Source organism: Dermacentor variabilis, chromosome 5 (genome assembly GCF_050947875.1).
Source record: "Dermacentor variabilis isolate Ectoservices chromosome 5, ASM5094787v1, whole genome shotgun sequence".
Taxonomy (NCBI): Eukaryota; Metazoa; Arthropoda; class Arachnida; order Ixodida; family Ixodidae; genus Dermacentor; species Dermacentor variabilis.
Genome location: NC_134572.1, coordinates 52256496 through 52278065, shown reverse-complemented (window position 1 = coordinate 52278065; position 21570 = coordinate 52256496). Strand labels below are relative to the sequence as shown.

The window sequence follows — 21570 nt, the reverse complement described above, 5'->3', positions numbered from 1 at the left end:
CTGCAATAGATTCGTGCGTATGATAACGGTTAATGAGTATCTTATGCATGACGCTGCTTGCAGGTGCTGATAATACAATTGTGCAAAGCTCACACATTGCTTGTCTTCCCTCCATTGGTCTCTTTATACACTGCGTGCCATCGAACGACAATAAGAGATATTCCTACCTTAACCCGTGCTCCAGTGTGGCTGACCTTTGCCTATGGCCAAAGAGCGCAAAGTTACTTAGTAACGTGCTCTACGTTCAATTAGATCCGTAAACTGGCAACATCATAATGACAAAAGGTGCACCCGAATGCGTGTGTTTGGGGGAGACCTTGAGAATAATAAAAAGCTTTAGAGAGAAAATTATTTTGAAGGGCAAGACATGTAAGTTCGTCCATTCGAGAACTATTCGTAATGTAGTCATAATAACCGCGAAGTATTCCACAACATGCTTGATTTGTATCTGGATAAGTTTCCAAACACAATATCAGGACACCTCTGCTTTCTGTCTTTAGTGTCAGTTTCATGAACTCATACGAAAGAGACACGTGTATGAAGCAGTCCTCGATGAACCCCTTTCTTTTTCAGGACGGTCCCGCTGAGGGTGCTGCAAAGGTCGGGCACTGAAGAAGGCGCGGCTGTCTTTATGGACCGGGCTTTGGCACAACGTTCTCGGCAACGTGTTCGCACCGGGTGAGCGAGAGCGTTGATACTTTCCTTAGTGGTGCTGGTGGAACCAGGTCTCCTTCCAGGCCGCGTATGGGAATCTGCTACATTACGAATTAAAGCGTCCCGAAAAGCGTTATGAGCAGGCTTCTGTCGAAAAGAGAGCGTTTGAGAGAAATGTGACTTCGCGCTCCGCTAACGAGCTCCACGCTCCGCGCACGACTGCAAAACTTGGCTGATATCCTCACAGAAACGTGTGCTATCCGCGGACTTTGCCTTTTTCACAAACCCCGGTGGGTGGTTAAAAACCCCTTCAAGCTTAGAAAAGGTGATCCCGACCAATATGTTCTAACAGACACCATAGAGGAGAAGAAAGAAGATGCCTAAAGCATGTTTGGGTTAAACGTCACTGCTACTGTGCGTCATAAATAAGATGGCTGCAAAACATTACTTCACCGTTTTGTTTTATTTACTCGCGGCGTGGCGCGAACGCATACCACTAGTGATATTCTCATTAAGCCATCACAATCTCATTCTATGACGTCTTCGATTCCCAAAATTGGGGCACGGTGATGATGCTATTGGCGGCCCGCCTAAGATGCTTTCTAGGGGCACTTCAGGGCACGTTTAACTGAGCACACTGGACGTATACCGGGGCGGTATATAATAACTCTTGCTTGTCGAGTCTTGGGTACACCTTAAGCAACACGATATGGTCAAGGAGCCCTCCACCGCGGATGTCTCTTGCCTATGTTTCTATGGGCCGCAAATCCATCAAATAAATAAATAAATAAATAAATAAATAAATAAATAAATAAATAAATAAATAAATAACCCGAATCTCAAACGTTGTGGCTACTTTCTGCGTACAGGTGGCGCTTTCTCGATTGGTGTGCGTCCACACGAATAATACGACTAGGCCTAAACAACAATGCAGGGCTGGTAACGATTCACAAGCTGAGATAACGAACCAGAATGATTGAAAGGCTTATCGGGCGATTTCGTGCCCTAATAGGAAATGAACGATAAGGGCGATTACAGGCGCCAATTAACGAATCAAATCTATTGTTCGATTCCGTCTGCTATTTGTATAAGGGATTTCTCTCACATTATTTAGAAGTCGTCGGTGTCACCTTGGTTCTCAATATGTAGTGCGGCGCTTGTGACGCCGTACAGTCTAATTGCGGTGAAACCGTGCCGCTATCGGTGTGACGACTATATATACGCTCACGAAGGCTCAAGCACAACACTGGCGCACCTCGCAACGGGAAATACTTAATAACAGTGACTACTGCTTGGTGATTGCGATTACAGGTAAAACAATTATACAGATCTGCTGTGCTCTAGAGTGCGATCATTAATGCAGCGCCCCGTTGGACCGATGTACACACTCCCACAAGGTAAAGGAATACGGTAAACAACAGCGGTGACACACGTCGTGAAGAACGTTGCATGCTTCGTGCACAGACTTTTCGTGTTAGGACGTCAGCGAGCAAATCTGTCCTTACTTGCAAGGCACTGAAAGCATCGCGTTTACGCCGTACCTGCTCACTATACTTTCTCGACATTGTGGGTGACATTGTGCATGTTCGGGATAACTTGAAGTGGCTTCTTATCCCTTTCCTTAACCTTAGGGCTACATTCCTTGCACTTTTGGAGCATACTCTCACATGCACTGGAGACTAGCTGCAAGGGATAACCGGCTGCACACAGACGATCCACGTGGCCATGGAAGTTCTGCTGCATCTGGTGCGGACATGATTTTTTCGAAGGCCGCTGCGCAAATTCACAGAACAATAGCCCCCTTTTTTTTCAGCCCCTTGCTAATAAATGCGTGGCAGGCTTTGCGAGGCTGCTTGAAGGATTATTCTCTTCTATATAAAGGGCCAAGCTCTTGATCTTGGTATACCAGTATATACATAAACTAAATATCAAAATCCCAAGGGATTCAGATGAAGTGCACGGTCGCTCTACCCAAATTGCACCTCGCCGCTCCCACCTCCTAAGCCGAGGTTCGTCGCACTTGCCGCTCTCCCGTGGGATCTGCAAGCGCGCGCGCGCAGTCGCGTCCGGGCGTCGACGGGATCGTGTTCCGGCAATCCGACTCTGCGTGAAACGAAGGCAGGCGAATGAGCCATAGTCGAGGAGAGGCTGCAGCCCGTCAGGCCTTTGTTTGATTATTGGGGTTCGATCCTTACGGCAGCAAGGCAAAGACTGGCCCCAGCCCGATTGCCACCCTGTCTATTCAAGGAGCAATACACTGAGGTACGTCGTTGCCAATTGTCCTCGCCCTATTGATTTTTCTAATGTCAGTATAACCGATTGAATTAGCGCGTTACTGCAAGAATTGGAGCGATACGTTTACCAGGGGAAGAGAATTAAACAGTGATACATAGCTTTGACAGCGCATCGGGACCACCCCTATTACGCGGCATGAACATAGCGCGAGGACAGGTTAATAAACGTCGCAGCAACAGCATTGTCTACTTCCTTGTCCCTCTGTCTCGCGGGGTTCCCATTACAGTTAATATAATAATCTGTTTTGTGATTCAGTACACTGCCACTCCATTATCCGCAACTCATGTTGTTCCTTTAGGTTTGCTGTTCCGCTTTCCAACAAAAGTTGGTCACTTAGATTCAAGGCTACGACGGTGACATTCCGATTGATTCAGAAAGCCTCTGTATATGCTGAGACTTCGGTGCACGCTAACGAACAAAAGCTGGTCAGTATGGATTCGGTGCTCAACAATACGGTGTCGTTCGTAGCGCATCTTACTCCACTACCCAGGCGGCGCGCAGGAGCAAGAACTATCCCAGTCTCGAGCGGCAAATTGAGTCAACACTGACACGGAGGGACCGGTCCGCCCGCGTTGTGCTAACGTCGAAAGCGCATGCGCACCATTAAGCAACAGAAATGGCGCGAGTATTGCTTTGGGACTTCAACAGTAAAATTATTCGTTTCCACCTACGACAAACGTTGTACGCCGCTAGGCGTGAAAGAACGTGTTTGTTTGCTTGTGTGTGTGTTTGTGTGTGTGTGTGTGTGTGTGTGTGTGTGTGTGTGTGTGTGTGTGTGTGTGTGTGTGTGTGTGTGTGTGTGTGTGTGTGTGTGTGTGTGTGTGTGTGTGTGTGTGTGTGTGTGTGTGTGCTGGAGTAGCAACACTTAAAACGATAGTAACACACATAAAGCGTTTCTTCAGATGTCGCCATGCCGTATATGAAGTTATGCTTTGAAATAGCGATTCAATAGAGAGTGCGAGCCCGACTTGGCTCGGTATTCGAGTAGCTCGCTCTTTCAGGTCGCTGCTTCGATGCTTTTGCCAGACCTCAGCTCATCGCGATTAGCCACTTCTCGAGCTAATGTACTTAGGCAGTGATGTCCATTATATTCACGTCACTGAAATGTCAATCCATTTCCCTGGATGCCTGCTATTATGGCCACACTTTGAAGAAAGCGAAATGTAAAACTAAGATTTAGGTGTGCTTTAAGTTAGACGTAAATCCGGATTTTCGTAATACGGTAAACCTCACGGTGGATTTCTGGCGAATTATCATTAAGCACTGCAGCACTATCACAAGTCGGTGGCAGCCATGACGCTAACCTAAGGTGATTTGAAAATATGAATGAATATAACTCGTCTCGAGTTGCAAACCATAACGAATCAGTCCGTTAAGCCAGACACCACCGCTCCATGTGAACAGCACCTCCCAAGCGCATACCTTCACCGGATGCTGAACAAGGGCCTGCCGTGGCCGCCAGCGCGAGAGCAGATAGAACGATGAAGCCTGTATATGAACCATCAGTGAAGGAATCGAGAGAGGCGTCAGATCACCCGTAGTAACAATCTAGAGAAGACATGTTCATTACGTTAATGCCGATTTATGAAACAATTTTCTCGCTCTAGCATAGCGACCAAGACATCTTAACCAAGCCTCTTCAGAGAGGCAAAAAAAAAAGAAAAGAAAACCTCACGCATACGTCCGGCGATGTAGGAATGTAAACTTAAGAGCACAAAAACGCCGTCGCCGTTGATTTTAAAGCTGTAGACTAAACAAGGCTGACGACGTGGAACGGAAAGCGTAAGCGCCGACTCAGGTGTTTGAAAAAAATTCATTCTGTTATTGAATACGCCAATACCGTGTTGTGCCCCGACCTGCTTCAGAGCCACGAACTGCGCTGTCTTATAGAGTGCCTATTCGGACTGTTCCCGTTAAACACCTCGGGTAATTTGGTTTTGAATATTTAGGCTGCGGAGTAATATTGGCTTCTATTTCGCTAATACCTTTTATTGCTGTGTCACTTACCGCGTAAAACTGTTCGCACGCCACACGAGCGTGGCTCCCGAGATAGGGCTGGTATAATATCGATGAATAATTAGTCGATTAACGATCAATCTTCATCGATGTCCAGCTTTCACTTAATCGACTTAATCGATTAGACTTTTTCGATTAATCATTTTCGAGAATTTGACAGTAGTGGCGCGAAAATTTTGAAATCGTACGAACAGTGACTGTGCAGCTGTGGTATAGAGCGACTGTCGACTGTTCTTCCGAGTGATGCCTAGCGGAGCGCTTTTCCTCTCTTCTTCCACACCGCACACGCCACCACGCCACCCGAAACAGGTTTGAAATGTCTTCGCAATTCAAGGCATAATATATGGCAACCCAGTCGTTGATCGCCGTGCCACTTCCAGTCCACTAAAGACGTGGCAGAGTATGCCGCGCCGGTTTGAAGCATGTTTTTGACATTGCGATGGAATTCATGTCGATTCCAGAAAATCTATGGCGTCCGAGCATCTATTGTCACGTGATGGTTGTATGGCCATTCTAAGAAGGTGTCGGCTTCACCCTTAAAACCCAGCGAATGGACATTCCTTGACTCTGTAGGATCTGTTTTAAAATCCTAAACCAGTAATATTGTTTTCACCTGTGCGTATTACAATCTCTTGCACATTTCAGCGGGACTTCACCTATCACTTTTGTCATTTTTATTGTTTCCTGTTTAGCTATACTGTACAGGGATTCAGTGCATAGTGCCATGTATCTTATTTTATTTTGCACTAAGTGCGATATTATAGCAATTATTGTTTATCTTTTCGAAAGCCGCTAGTGCCAACTGTATTTAGTCGTTAACAAGTTAAAGGTTATACTTTATCAAACGTTTGTACACTTGTCTTTCAAACTTGGTTCCACCTCTCAAACATTAAAATAGGATCCTACAAAAGTACATAACTGTGTTTCAAGCTTTTTGGAAGTGCCCGGCAAAGGTTTCGATTGATCAGTTGTTTGATAAAAAAAATCTGTATCGAAAGTGATTATTCGGTTAACGGCTAAAATGATGAACGATTAATCGTTAATAGAATAAAATAATTAACTGACCATCCTTGTCCCGTGATCCTGTGCGCTTACCGACCTAGGAGTCCGTGTTGGGAGCAACAGTGAGTGTGTATCGTATACCGAGTGGGATCCCGTATTCTCATCGCTGCACATATGGCCACACGCGTCAGAACCGCAAAAAATACGAGTGGTAGGTTATCGATGCGGACGGCCGTTAACTCGCCTTTATCTTTTTGTATTCAGCACCGCACAATCTGGCCGTACGGACGATAAACATTTCTCACTCTCGCGAGAAGCTGACAACCCATCGGTTCCACTGCCACAGTAATTTTCAATGCCAGTGGCTGAAACGCCCGTAACGGAACCCTGACAACAGTCACGGGTTCCAAAGGTCCACAAGGTGGCGGATACCTAATCGCGTGCTGGCATAGTGCTTCGTGGAGACAAGGTCTGTTTCACATTTTCATCTTAATTTGTCTTCCATTTACACAGGTGTGCAGCTAGATATATTGTGTGTAACTGTGTGTGTTTAGCTAAAGATTGCTTGAACTAGACAGGCGCTGCAGGCAAGGGCTCTGAATTAATTTTAGAGCGAACTTGAAAAGGGGAGTTCCGCAACGGTTTTTGCGAGCTGTCGGTGTACGATGATATGGTCGATATCAAATGTAAATGCAATGCAAAGTGTGTCGGAAGCCCGCATTCGCTTCGAAACGTAATGATAAACGATTATAAAATAAAAGTTACCTTGCGTGTATCTCATTCGAATAGACAGGAACTTACATGCACGCTTCTTTTTTTTTTTATACCAGTAAACCCTCAGTTTTGTTTCTCATGTCGAATTGCACGGATTCCACGTTAGAGGTCAGCTACAGGTGTTTGCGTGGTTGTAGCGCTGAAAGGAGGAAGCTGACACCGTAGTGCTCTGTATGAGCGCTTAGCTAGGCCAGCATACAGAGCCTTTGTACATATGAAACGAAGAACCCACTTGTATACCGCTTCGTTGTCCTTGATGTATAAATTGTCAGACTGGTAGACATACATGCAGGATTGTATCTTTTTTCTTTTTTTTTGGCTACCTGAGAATTTTTACATGCACCGAAATCTTAGTACGGTACTGCCATTTTGTACTGCGTATGGAGCCAAAGCGTAGAAAGGGTGCTTGGGGTGGTACCACCATCAGCAATGCGAAACTATGCCGCATAATGACCACAAATTTCACACTTCAGTACATGACGACGATTGTTGCGAAATAAAAATATCGGAACTATAAAAATGGCAACAGTCGGGACGAAAGAGTGCTGGGGGCTTCAAATTAGATCTCAGAACAAATAGCTAATTTGAGTCGGGTTACTGGCTCGGCCACAACAACCACTTTCTTTACTCTGACATGTGCATGCGTTTATCTACAATGATTGCCAATCCAGCGATAACTTTTCACCTTATCCAAGTAAAATCATTAGAATTTGCATAACTAATGTGCCTGTGCCTTTTCATGCTTCATCAAGTGACATGTCTCATACAAGCACTGAGTGTTTCAGGGAACCCAACTTTCTGTTGAGCGTTCATAAAAAGCTCATGAGCTGCAGCTGCCGCGGTCCCGTGCGCTTTATCAGAACTCAAATACTTTTCCTTAGTTTGTATTTTTAGATAGCGGCCGTCTGCAAACAAAACCCAAGAGAAAAAATTATCTGTGCTGTGTAAGTGATCGAGTAGGTGTTCCTTTTATGTATCTATGAGAGTATTCGTTATTGATGCTTATATTGAAGCAATGTCATTTAGCTTATGTTCAATCACTTGTATTTTGCTTTGCGTTACACTTTCTTTGAGCCTTTTGTTTCATTTGGAGTTTGTTTGTACACTTTCGATGTGTGATTATACATGCCGCGGTCCTGTTAGTGTGATTTTATATGCGTATTTATGACTGTGTTATCATATGCGCGTTCAAGGATAGGGATCTATGGAAGGCCATAGCAACCAGTTCCCACAAAAGCGTAACATCTTTTTAAAGGGGTACCGACATGATATTATTGGCTATTCAATTTATTTGCGCTAAATGAAGGTCCTAGAGCTCTAACCCTCGAAAAAGAAGTTGTGACAACCCAAGCGGAATTGGCTGATGGCCGACGGCTGGAAAACTGCTTGGGGGACGTCGGCTGCCTACTATCGTGGCCAGCCATAGAAGGAAAAGGTAGGGTCAAGGTTGTTTGCCGACTACGTCTGCATATGGGTGGCCAAAAGACGTGGGACCGAGGTTGCCGTACAACCATTGCCCAGGGCCGGCTGCGATAGGTTGGCACCAATGCGAAGTGGGAACTACGTCGTGCCTAAGTACGTTGCCAACGAATTGCATAAGACGCATTCAAAAGTGTTTTCGGGCTTTTCGACCTCAATATGAGGTTTCTCGCAAGTGCCTAAATTAGATTTGACTGAATAATAAGTGTGGTAATTTGATAAAAGTGCTCCGGTTGTCTACTTTGTTATATGAATAAGGTTTTTTTTTTCATTGCTTAGTTGAGAGCACTATAGCGCCTCCAGGAAACCACTGCGCCATATAATGGATCTGCATTCTTTATGTCTTAAATGTTAACGCGACAGCGTTAAGCGCCCCGTGTCGCAAGGTATCCATGTCGGCGTCGGACGTCGCTTGGCGAAAAATCATTCCGAACCACAACCACGCAGGCCACCCGAGTGGCGCAGAGGCAACACTGAACTAATTGAACTCTTCAATGTAAAATATGCCAGAAAAATCGTAATGTACGACCTAAACATAACCTACAGACATGATAGCGTCGGGTTTAATTTAAATATGCCAAAAAACAATTCTGTTACGCGGAAACTCAAACACAACCCCTTTTCCAAAACGGCGCAACAACACCATCGCGCTCGCCTCCACGCGTCGGCAAGAAAGCTGCAGTTGCCGGGAAGCGGGACAAGCAGTCAGGGATTTTTGAAGGCTATCGCGATCCACTGTTAAAGGCGAAGCTTAAGCGAATTAATTAAGTGAATTATTTTTTTGCCTGTATGTCATTTCGCATTTGTCATTTTTTACTGTCATATTTTTAATGGCACCAAGCATATCATTTAATGGAAGACAGATACATCCAGTCTTTTAAAAATTGGTAATCATATTTTGATAGCGTCGCTCCAGTGAACCATTTGTTCTAGTCAATGGGCACAGGGCTGTGTGGCACAAGCTCAAGCATATTGTGTGATTCTTTTAATATTACTTCTTCGAAATAAATTTTTTAAGTGAACGTGCTCTGTGTCGCAGCACATTTTGTACTGTGCATGTTGTACAGCTAGACGGATGCACGCTTGCTTGCTATGGGCCGGGAATATGCAGTTTCATAAGTATAACACATGCAGGAATCCATCTGCGCTCTGCGTAGGTACCAGACATAAGCCGACCTACAAATTTCCGTGGGCCATCCCAGTGAATGCACTTCGTCCGTAGGACATTAGAACCCTGTCCCAATGCCCATGCACCATTTCGAATACAAACAGGACATCCGCCGGACGCCCACATTTAGATATGCCACCACGGATGCCACTAGGTTATCCCGTTGAACCCTTTTCGGCATACTCATGAGTATTTCTCCTCCAACTGAGGCTTTGAGTTCCTTCTAACATAATTATGTTTTCTCGCATGTTCGAGCTACGATCCGAAGCCATCGTGTCTGCCGCTCGTGGGTACATCGTACCTTACGAATTTTCTGACGCAATTTTCTTTAAGAACTTCAGTTAGTCCAATAAATCACTTGCGCTTGTCGGAAGATCTAGAAGAATGAAGAGTATGCTGCCCTTCTTCGCACATGCATGCGCACGTAACGTGTGCACAAAATGTACCTGTTCTCGATGCGTGGGTGCTCTGCTCGTTGCATCTGTCACACAGCGTGTGCTACGACCATAACAGACATTATGGCAAACAACTGCGCAAAATTCCCTGACGTGTCCGCGAAATGCACGCACCACCATGATGTCCCTCGTGGACATGCAAGCGATGTTCAGAGGACACGGAAAATGCGACCAAAGGGCCATGTGAGAGACGTCCGCAGGACGTACTTGACACATCCCTAGGCTATCCGTGGCTGTCATGGCACTGGATGTCCGTAAGATATCCATATGACATCATTATTGTCACTTGTATGTTGGATTCGATGTAGGACCATACATGAGCCGGCCTGCCAATTTTATTGGGCCATGCTAGGTTCGATGTATAGGCCCAGACATGAGCCGACCTACAAATTGTCATTGTCATTGTCATGACAAATTGTCTTGCTAAGTTTGATGTCGGCCAGGTTGGCAGCAGTGATCGGTCGTAAGCCGGCACCCTAATAGTTGACCGATGTAAGAAAGATGTCAATCCCCAAGAACGGCCCGAACGAAATTCCGAAACATAGGCAACATGTTGCACGGTTTGCCAACATAAACTTGCCCGACGTAGGGCCGAGCAAAATTTTCCCATTCAGAAGCCTCATCATCAACAGCCTATATTATGTCCAATGCCGGACGAAGGCGTCTCCCTCTAATCTCTGATTACCCCTGTCTTGCGCGAACTGATTCCAACTTGCGCCTGCGAATATCCTAATTTCATCACCCCATCTAGTTTGCTACCGTCCTCGACTGCGCTTCCCTTCTCTTGGCACCCATTCTGTAACTCTAATGGTCCACCGGTTATGCATTACACGGCCTGCCGAGCTCATTTTTTTTCTCTTAATGTCAATTAGTATATCGGCTATCCTCGTTCGCTCTCTGATCCACACCGCTCTCTTCCTGTTTCCTAATGCGACGCCTAACATTCTTCGTTCCATCGCTCTTTGCGCGGTCCTTAACTTGTTCTCGAGCTTCTTTGTGAACCTACAAGTTTCTGCCCCATTTGTTAGCACCGGTAGAATGCATTGATTGTACACTTTTCTTTTCAATGATAGTGGTAAGCGTCTAGTCACGATCTGGCAATGTCTGCCGTATGCATTCGAACCCATTTTTATTGTTCTGTAAATTTACTTCTCATGATCAGGGTCCCCTGTGAGTAATTGACCTAGGTAAACGTATTCCATCACAGAGGCTGACTATTGAGAAGCCTGAAAGCGCAGTAAATAATTTAATAGTGTTCCTGCAGCCAGTTTCGGTTTCCTTTCTCTGCACGATACTGTGTCATGACGTCCCAACACAGTATGTGGTCGCGTGGGAGCAGGACATTGTGATGTTTTGACGATCGCTCTTGCACCGTCGTCCGCTACGCTGATACACTGGCGTTCGCAACGAGTAGCGGCGTACGAGGTGAGCGAGCGAGCCAGATAGATGGTCAAAACGTAACGTCCTGCTGCCACATACTGTGTCGGGACGTCAGGACGCAGTATCTTCCTAGGAACGAAACCGAAACTGGCTTCAGGAAAGCTATTATACTAAATTATTTAAAGTGCTCTGAGAATTGTCACTGTTCTTTCTGTGGATTAGAGGCCATGGAATTTCATCTAACGGACGAAGTGAGTAGTCGAAAATATTATTTCAGTACCCCGATAACTTGAATACTTTGGAAAACTATCCAACGGAACTAAACGACTTGCTGCATTAAGCATGGATATTTAAACTTGAAATGAACAAATAACAGCCACAATTTGTGATATGTAGGAACTTACCAAACGGCAGGTTGCCACACCGGAGTTCGCTGCGTTGTTGGACTTCGAAGCTCGGCCAGCTGCTCGACACGGGCGAGCATGGACCGCTGTCCAAATGAAGGGTGCCTGAAGGAGCTCTCGGAAACAGAAGTCAAGGTGTGCCTCACCTATACCAAAGAGCATTGTTTTACTGGTTTTATTTTTTATCATGCGCTCGCAACGAGAAAACATTGACTACTATGAAGCCCGATGTCTCAAAGGCTTATTTAGTATAAGCAACGTGACGCAAAGTCGACATTCTACGAGTTTGACGCTGCGTTACCGTCTAACATTTCCCACTCCGAGTTGTTTCTGAAGAATTTTGCCTTCTGCAACGAGATAATGTTTCCTCGTTAATCTTTTACAAAATGTTAAGTGACATTGAGCCGCACTGCCAACACATTGCGGAAAATTGTTTTTATTGGTGCCGCAATGCATGTCGTTTTCGTGTTGGTTTCTCATTTATTAAGTAAAGGGCAGTAATTCATAACATATGGTGTAAAACACAAACCGCTGCAAATATGAACGATAGTCTTGCATGTCAGTTCTGTGGAGTCCCGCAACGTGGTGCGAAAGTCATCCGCCCGAATATAGCACGAAGTATCAAATAAACCCATACGAGTTTCTCTGAAAGAAAGCTTCGCAGCTGAGGAATATTTTGTCCTGGTCCACTTGTTCATCTGATCTTCCTAGTTAGCTCGGGTGTTAGAGCGACCACCCCTGAAAGGCGTTGGTCCCGGGTTCGAATCGCGGACCCTGACGAATTTTCCCTCAACTGCGAAGCTTCCTTTCTAAGAAACCTTTGTAGCCCGGTGCTACGTTCGGGTGGATGACGGTTGCTCCTTTCATGAAAGATGATGTTGATGTTGATGATGATGATGATTATGGCCTCATATTATGACTCGTACCCACACTGGGGTATTGGCCAAGAGTGGGTCTTATTATTATACTTCTTCTTCTTCTTCTTCTTCTTATTATTATTATTACTATTATTATTATTATTATTATTATTATTATTATTATTATTATTATTATTATTATTATTATTATTATTATTATTATTATTATAACCTAATTCTACGGAAGGACGACGACAACGCCACGACAACAACGGCACCACAATGATACCACGAAAACAACGACACGACGACGGTGGAGACACCAGCAGAGCTAGCCATGACGAAGTCACTACCGTCTATAGCTTAACTATGGCACAGAGTCAAGTAAAACCTAATATTCTAGAAAATGCTAGCATGACTCACTCTGCATCTGAATACCCGCATTAAGGCGAAGCTTTCTTTGCGCACCTTTCCAGGATTTGATGACCTGCCACCGCCAATTCCATCAGACTCGCTCAATACTCCACACACAGAACAGCCCCAATATAACGAATCTGCTTACAGATATATAACAACAAACAATACCCAAATGTCCTCACTGCAGCAATTCTTTTATTGAAACTAAGTTTTCGCATGCGTTCCTCCTGGAGCGTGGCGCGCCTGCTCGGTCAGTTTCTTCCCGACTATAGTAGGCCAATCTTGAATGCAAGCTAACTTAAAACTAAATGGTGTAATCAAAACTGGGCCAATCTCGGAGGCGCTGCATATAACCGGCAGTCGTGAGGCTCCCGAGGTGGGGCTATCCGCGCACTGCAGTCTTGCCGGGTATGCACGTGATCTCTCTGTTGCTACGCTGTACAGAAGAGAAACACTTACATGCGCGTGGGGGCGAAGCCGAGTCGCACAGAACTTCTGCGATGGGAAAATAACGGGATGAGTTCTTTGCATGTATCCGGAGGTAAAATAACATTTTCGGGAGCGTGCGTTTCTTTGCATAGCATTTATTGGATACGTTTCAAGACAGGTTCATTTAACGTTGATTCTAACAAGCGCGTTGGTTCTGTCGTAATTTGTTTCTTTGTTCTCACTTATTGCTAACCTCTGGCTCTGGGTGTGTCAGTGAGAGGTAACCACCATCGAAGTCTTGATCTTGCATTTCTCTCTTTTTCTCTCGATCTCTCTCAGCCGCACCTGGAAAGATGCGCCTATCGAACGACTCGCTGTAATATGTGCAGCACAGACGTAGTTTTGAACAGTTTCCTTGAGCACTGTACCACCACTTGCCCCAAGAGAAGCGTTATATGCAAGGTCTGCACAGCTGTGATCTTCGCAGGGGAAATGCAGGTATGAAATCGATAACGAATGCTTACATTTTACAAGTTTTTCCACTGAGGCAGATATTGACAATTTGTGCAAGCGTTTACTCAAGAGTGTTTTTTTTTTGTTTCCACTTGTTTGTCGTCACGGCATTTGGGCACTCAATCTTGTCTGTTTAGCCACTTCATGCGAGGGCGACCCCACTTAAGATGATCTGATTTTTATGGAAGCACATTAGCTGTGTTTAAGAAATGTTTGTGCCGGTAGGCAGTGTAGGTTACCCCTGTTCTTTGACACAGTTGTGCAACAATACGCTGCAAATTCGGCAAGCTAAAAGGGGGAAAAATACGCAGTGAGATCAGTTCCAAAACACACAAGAAAAAAACGTTCCTGGATAAGTTAAACGAGATCTCTCAACAACGTCCCATTATGAACACTGGGGAACGTATAAACAAGAACTATCTAAACACAGAAACACTACTCTCGTGAGGAGGTAGAGGGCAGGGCTCCCACTCGAAAACGCTGGCCGCCTATCGTGCTGCGAGTTCTTTCTCATTTACCATAAAAGAAATGAAGCTTTCGTGTTAAAATTAGCCACTAGGGCAAGAGTTAAAACTACTCTACTGTTTAAATAAAAACTACTGTTTTTATTTCTTTTCTTTTCTTGAGATAAAAAGAAACAGAGGAGTTGTCACCGTTTGCTGGCGACGGCTATCCATTTTCCCTTGGTTAATAACATAGAATTAAAAAAAATTATCCTTGCACTAGTGGTACCTAAACAAAACAAAACAATATGTAGTAGCTGCCGACTTGAGGAAAAATAGCACATACTCTGAATGGTGGACGCAAAATTGGGTGGTATGTTCAAATTATCCTCCAGGGGCCACAGGTTCTTATTGAAAGTATTCGAAATTTAAGAACAAAAGAAGGCAATGCTTTTCGCACACCATGGTTTTATTCTTGTTTGTATTATTCTCACAATTAAACTGGAGAGCAATATATTACTCATGCAGTCTCAAAAGCTACGTTTACTGCTTCGCGCCTCTAACTGACCACTTTTTCGCACGCTTTCTTCTGATAGATGCTACGTAACCGATGCTTCGCTCTAGTCCTTGCAAAGGCTGAGCGCTTGCTGCGACTTCTTTTCAGGAGCATTCCAAGACTTGCCACAGTGTGGGCGATAAAATAGAAGTGAGTCAGTCTCTTTTACTTTTTTGTTTTCTTAACGCGAAGGATGACCTTGATTGGCACATAGGCAAATAAAAATGAACGGCAGCCGCAAGTATCACTTGTTTCAGGCAGCAAATATCATAGACACAGAGATGCAACAGTAGTATTTCATTATGAACATTTAACTCGTGATTAAACGCGACAACGGCCGGCTTTACTGTTTGCGTTTTTGTCCTACCGGTAACCCTTCCATTTGTAGTCATGAAGGGCGAATAGGCTGCGAACTCTGCCTTTTCCTACTCTGAGCCGTGTTTCAGGGAATGTAAATAAAGGGTGTATATTGGAAGACTTCAGAAAATAGTGGTCACGGAAATTCATAGAATTTAACCTGTACAGAGGATGAACTTCTACGTCACTTTCTGCTGAAAAAATTCCGGTCAACACCAGCTAACGTAGCTTCAATCTTGCATAGCCTTTCAATATTGCACAGCATGAAACATTCGTTAAGCGAATTAGGAGTACTTGCTTGTTTGTACTTGCGCGCAGCGTGTTTGCAAGTACTTCTTTCTGTTGGTAAGCACTTGTGACAGGTCATCAGTGAACAAGACTAAAATTCCCTTATCCGCAGAATAATTAGACATTGCCAAAATGTAATGCACCCAACAAAAAAATAATTCCGCAGTCGGTCGCACATCCGACAAGACAACAACAACAGATTGTATCTGTCACTTAAGGTGCTTCCAATGTTGCAGAAATCTCACGTCCCACCTGGTAAAGGTGCCTCGAAGAAAAAGGCGAAGAGTGGCAACTTCAACACGGACGCCGAAATCAAAGAACTGCGGAAACTACTGAACGCTGCGATGAAGGAAATAGCCGAGCTGAAGCTTTCACAGGTGCATGAAATATTCAGTACAATAGACGGCATAATAGACTTACAAGCATTTATGCATTGTTTCGGTAAATGTACAACTGTAAGAGACACTCAATAGACAGTTACACACCCTGCCAGTGATTGCCACGCAATGAGAATTCTTTCCCACAAGAAAAGATGGCGTTATTGTATGATGAAGTGCACTTCATTACAATCTCTAATGCGCCCAGTGTGTTGCTCTCGCGTGCGATTCAATTCACGCAGTAGTAGTGATGCGGTCACGGCGATCTGCCTGCATCGAGAATTCTTCAAGTACTCCCTGTGCATGTAAAGAATGAGAGGAAAGGGGGTTAACCGAGGGGCCCGATTTTTACTATTCATATCATCAGAAGCCAACAAGGACACCAAGGACGACGCAGAGAAACTTGTACTGAATAATTGAAATAAAGAAATTGTAAATTATTGTAATTGAAAGTGGATGAAAAAACAACTTGCCGCAGGTGGGCAACGGTCCCACGTCTTTCGCATTACGCGTGCGATGCTCTACCAATTGAGCTACCGCCGGTGCCGTCTTCGCACACACTTTTCGTGGTATTTATGTGTTACTACTAGAAGTAACACTGGTAATGTTAGCCAGCGCCACCACTTACAAACCTTGGTGGCGGATGTGGAACATCTTTTCTGCCGCAGACACTTAAGTACCCCAGAAAGTGGATGGGAAGACGGCGCCGCGGTAGCTCGATTGGGAGAGAGAGAGAGAGAGAGAGAGAGAGAGAGAGAGAGAGAGAGAGAGAGAGAGAGAGAGAGAGAGAGAGAGAGAGAGAGAGAGTAATGTGAGAGACGTGGGATGGGGTGGGGGGGGGGTTCCCCACTGGCGGCAAGTTATTTTTGCATGGACTTTAAATTCCATTAATTTATAATTTCTTTATTTCAATTCGTTAATAAAAGTAATTTTCCCTGTGTTGCCCTTGGTGTCTTTGTTGGCTTCTTAAGATATGAATAATGAAAATCAAGTCCCTCGGTTAACCCCCTTTCCTCTCGTTCATTACATAATGAGGGTCTCGAATCCGGAAACATTGATGCCTTCAGGTAGCACGTGTGGGTTTATTGACCAGTTGCCTTCGACAAAAAACGAAAAAAAAAAACAAAAGAAAAATCGCGTGCTCGTGACGCCATGAGGCAGAAGAAATGTTCCACATCTGCCACTAAGGTTTGTAAGTGGTGGCGCTGGCTAATACTCCCAGGGTTACTTAGAGTAGTAACACATAAATTCCCCGTAAAGTGGATGGGAAGTCGGCGCCGCGGTGGATCAATTGGTAGAGCATCGCACGCGAATTGCGAGAGACATGGGATTGTTCCCCATCTGCAGCAAGTTTTTTCAACCACTTTCAATTCCATTAATTTATCATTTCTTTATTTCAATTAGTCAGCACAACTAATTTTCCCTGTGTTCTCCTTGGTGCCTTTGTTGGTTTCTTATGCTGCGCATGCAAATAAATATAAGGAGGTGGCCTTCACAGTCCGCATTGCTGGAACATTCGATTTCCGTGTTCGATAGTTGCTCAAGATGGTTGTTCGTTTCGCCCTTGTATTTTGAAAAGAAGAAACCTTTAAACTAGTTAATAGATTAAATCTGGCTGATGGTGTAGTGCAATGTTAAGAAACGTCTCGTTACGAGACACCTCGGGTCGACTTCTAGATGCTTTTTTGTTCGTAGTTGCTGTTTGCCATTGGCCAGTCGCCGCATACCATACAAAACTATTGACTTGCATCTATTCTTACGAACAGGTATAGCGTAAGAACTGTTCTTGTGAAGGCGGGCTCTGTTTCTTTTGTTTACATTAATAATTCAGATCTACTTGGCATGCCGTGACACGTCGCTGTAGCTTATGCTAAATCTCTCATAGTGGTACAGACGACCGGAGAACAGATTTTGATGTATTCAGCTAATAAAATTTGGCGTCCGCTGTATTTTGTTGCGGAATACGTGCACTGTTTTCTAGGCCTCATGATCGTTGCTGTAGACGTGGGACGCAAAGAAACACGTCTCTAATAGGCGCAGCAATACGACTTGGCCTTTGCGTAAAAATTCATGTTGCCTCCTTCCAAACCCTTTCGTAGCGTCTGTGATTGCAGGACAAAACCAAAGGCAAGCATGCCAACGCACAGGGTAATGAGGAGTACGAGGACATCTCGAAAACTAAGACGAGAATGCCGGGAATGGTAGGCTGTTGCACAATCATTCTGTCTTATGCGGTTCAGTAGAAGAACCCCGTAAGTGGACTGTTGACTGGAGCAGGAGCGTTCTTGTAACCTCTCGAATGTTTTTTTTTTTTTCCCTATGCAGAAGTTTAAAAATTGCCTGCCGCTGGATTGTTCGAAGGGGTGGACATTAGTTGAACGAGAACTCGACATGCATAATCGACTAATTAAGAAGATTTCACTTATGTTTCTGACTAGCTTACGATTCATATTTGAATTCATGAATTGTAGCCGACGCGTTCGCCATGCGAAAACACACGGAACAATTTCCCTGGATGACACTAGTTTCCAGGTATTTTTTCCCACAGTTTTCCGGCGTAATACATTGGCATTTCAGTTGTTTTTCATGCTTTAATGCATGGCCAACGTTTTTTCACAAAAGTATGCGGTACACTACTGCATTTTTACTGCACGTTTTACGGCGCATGTCTCAAAACTGGTGCCATCTTCAGAACATCTTAAACGTGCATATACCATGCACTCACCGGCAACAATTCGCAAATTGCAATATGTGCCGCAAAGTAATTAGCTGAAAACTTAAACAGTGAAATTTTCATAATTAGTCAATTATGCCTCTTATTTTATTGTATAAACAGCATCCGGGCTTTCCATGGATTAGAACTTCGCTATTTGCAACGTTTAATAAAAAGAAATCCATAGCTTAAAAAAGAAGCACCCACCATATATTTCGATATCTTGACGGTGCATCCTCGACCCTCTCCTTTAGAGCGTTCAGGAGAGAAAGACGGCCGCCCTACTGCGTCGAACGGGGGCGTCGTACGTCTGGTGCCTGGAGTCGTATCGCATACTTCGCCGGCATGCGATATCGCGCCGTGACGACTGTCTCAGTGAGCCAATCTTCTTTGGCCTGGCCGGCTGCAAGTTCAGGCTGCAGGCTAACCTGTACGGCATCGGTTGTGGTGCTGGCACGCATATGGCTTTTTTCGTCCAGTCCAAGGTCGTCGATGTGGCCAGAATGGACAGTTGCTGTGTCAAGAAAACTAGGGTGAGCTGCCTCTATTTCTTGCCGCGAATATAAAGAAAAAAAAACCCTCACCTAAACAATAAATAACAGGCAACTATTTTTACTTCTGGCGCACGGGAAACCTAAGGTGACAAAGAAAATGTTCGACGTGAGCGCCTGGCAATGACGAATGTGTCGTCAGCAAATGTAGGAAATCTAAAAGAATTTACGCATGATCAAGTTGTCATCACGTTTGTTTTAAACATTTCAATCAATCAATCAATCAATCAATCAATCAATCAATCAATCAATCAATCAATCAATCAATCAATCAATCAATCGAATAACCAATTACAATAAATAAATAAATAAATAAATAAATAAATAAATAAATAAATAAATAAATAAATAAATAAATAAATCGATTGATCGATTGCATATTCCTTGACATTTCTCGCTTTAGACGAGTAATACAGTTGCATGGAACTGCTCATTGTACGTGTTCACTCGAGTCAGTAAACAAAGAAACCAAATTAAGAAACCAGTCTGTGAATGGGAAGAATGAACATTTGCGCGACACCACAGTGTAACAATCAAGGATAACTAATGGAAGAGCGCAGATAATCGAAACAGAAAACTTTCAAAATATTAACGATCCAGTTTACATTTGTCGAAGTTCCTCTGTGCTATTTCCTGTGTCGTAGTACGAACACCTGCCCCACCTAACCACATTGTTCCAAGAGAATGCCTGTATCAGGGGCAGAGACAGAACAGCCTAGAGAAGAGGTGGGAAATGGAGCTTTCGAAATGCTGAGTTTCGTCAACGTTGAAGTGCCGGCATTCCTTGGGGGGAGAGGCAGGGGAAATAGTTGGATGCGCCACTGTCTAGTACAAAGTGTTTATACTGCGAAGCTCCTTTTCCACGAGAAATCTTCTAATCCTCGGACTGCACAAAGTAAAGCTGCCAGACAACAATTCTGGATATCATCTTTATTACCCTTTTAACCTGTTGACACTTGTGTAGCGTTTACATTATATTTGTGTCCATATGTGCGCATGAATTTTTCTGTGCCACGCATAATCTAACCCATAAGAGCAACTGTTACGATCGCGCAGTGCTTGATCCGGGTGGCCTCGCAGCGGGAGGGTGTGGATCACGTCGACCATACGTTCGACTTCTCTGTCTCGGGTCAGGACCGTCGACGCTCCACGAGCCGTCCGCTGCACATGTGGAACACGCTTTTCGGCCGCGAGAAGTTCATCCTCTTCGAAGAGCTCGAAGACCAGCGTGTTGGATACGTTGTTGACGACATGCTGATCCTGGAATTCCACGTGATAGACTGATTAAATAAAACAAACACAAGAACAAGCACGAAGCAAAGAAAGTTGTGTTTTCTGAGGGTGGGTTAAATTCACAAAGTTTGCGATCACTACTTACCGGTTTAGTTCCCAACAAAACCGAAGTGTTCGTCGTCTACGGTTCCGCCACGTTAAAGGGACCCTGAAACGATTTTGACGATTTTCTACAAACGTACTGAGCCGTTAGAGTAGGTCCTTCTGATCATTAATTGACACATCTAAGTGCTCCGCCTAAAGCGTGTAATTTATTATAAGGCGTTAAAAATGCACATCACTGCCGATCGCAGCACACTGCTCGGCGGAATTTTAAGCCGCCCCTACCCATATGACCGAAATCACCCATATGACGCCAGTGGGGCGAGCTATCCGATTGGCTGACCAGGGCGCGTGATCAATAATTTTTCCAACTTTATGGTAAACAAATGATGCTCGTAATAGTTGGGATGTTAGTTAGTTTGTTTTTATAAAAAGAAAGTAACATAAAGAGAATGCACAAGAACAATTTTTCAATACACTTAAGCACTTCCGGCACATAGCAAGTGTTGTCTGCTTGTGTTACAACGTGCTCCGTGTTTGACAAGAACTCCGCCGTCAGTGTCGGTTTGTCTTTTCGCGAGCGCTATGATTCGACTTTGTTGCGTTGTGGACTGCAAACGTAGTGACTGGCAATATGTCAAACTGCGACATCGTGTCCCTCTGCAAGCCAGTAGACGAGCGGACTGCAGCACATCGGACTGCCGCTATCCGATCCGCGCCAGGATTTGTGCGATTGCGGCCGTCACTTTACACCGGAAGAACACAATAGCGTTTCGCGAGTCCGGTATTAGGGTAAACGCAAGCACGAGGGGACAGGGCCTGGCCGTGTCCCCTTGCTTGTGGTTCAGGGTATGAACAGACGCGCAAATGTGAATGGTTTGCACGGTGCAGCCACCTGGTGGCATAGAGCTCAACCGCACACAGTAGCAGTAACAAAATATCTTCTTCTTTGCTGCTGGTGTAAATTTTTCGCAGGAGTGTAATCGTTAACATGGTTGTTTTTGAAAATGTTTAAAATGTTTTACACTTGGTTAGAGCAATATTAGCTCTTTCTTTGGCTGGTTAAGCTCTGCGGCAACGGGTGGCTGGACCGTGGAGACCGATCAG

General features: G+C 44.6%; 1 protein-coding gene across 1 annotated transcript; it reads left to right on the top strand.

Moving 5' to 3' along the window:
- The first annotated feature begins 587 nt into the window (after positions 1 to 587).
- Positions 588 to 20557, top strand: LOC142582598 (uncharacterized). Its single transcript, XM_075692479.1, has 7 exons — positions 588 to 678; positions 11620 to 11762; positions 13670 to 13828; positions 14951 to 14992; positions 15724 to 15864; positions 18832 to 19110; positions 20185 to 20557. Exons 2-7 carry the CDS (start codon positions 11706 to 11708, stop codon positions 20410 to 20412), a joined length of 906 nt encoding a protein of 301 aa, XP_075548594.1. The 5' UTR covers positions 588 to 678; positions 11620 to 11705; the 3' UTR covers positions 20413 to 20557.
- The last annotated feature ends 1013 nt before the right edge of the window (positions 20558 to 21570 follow it).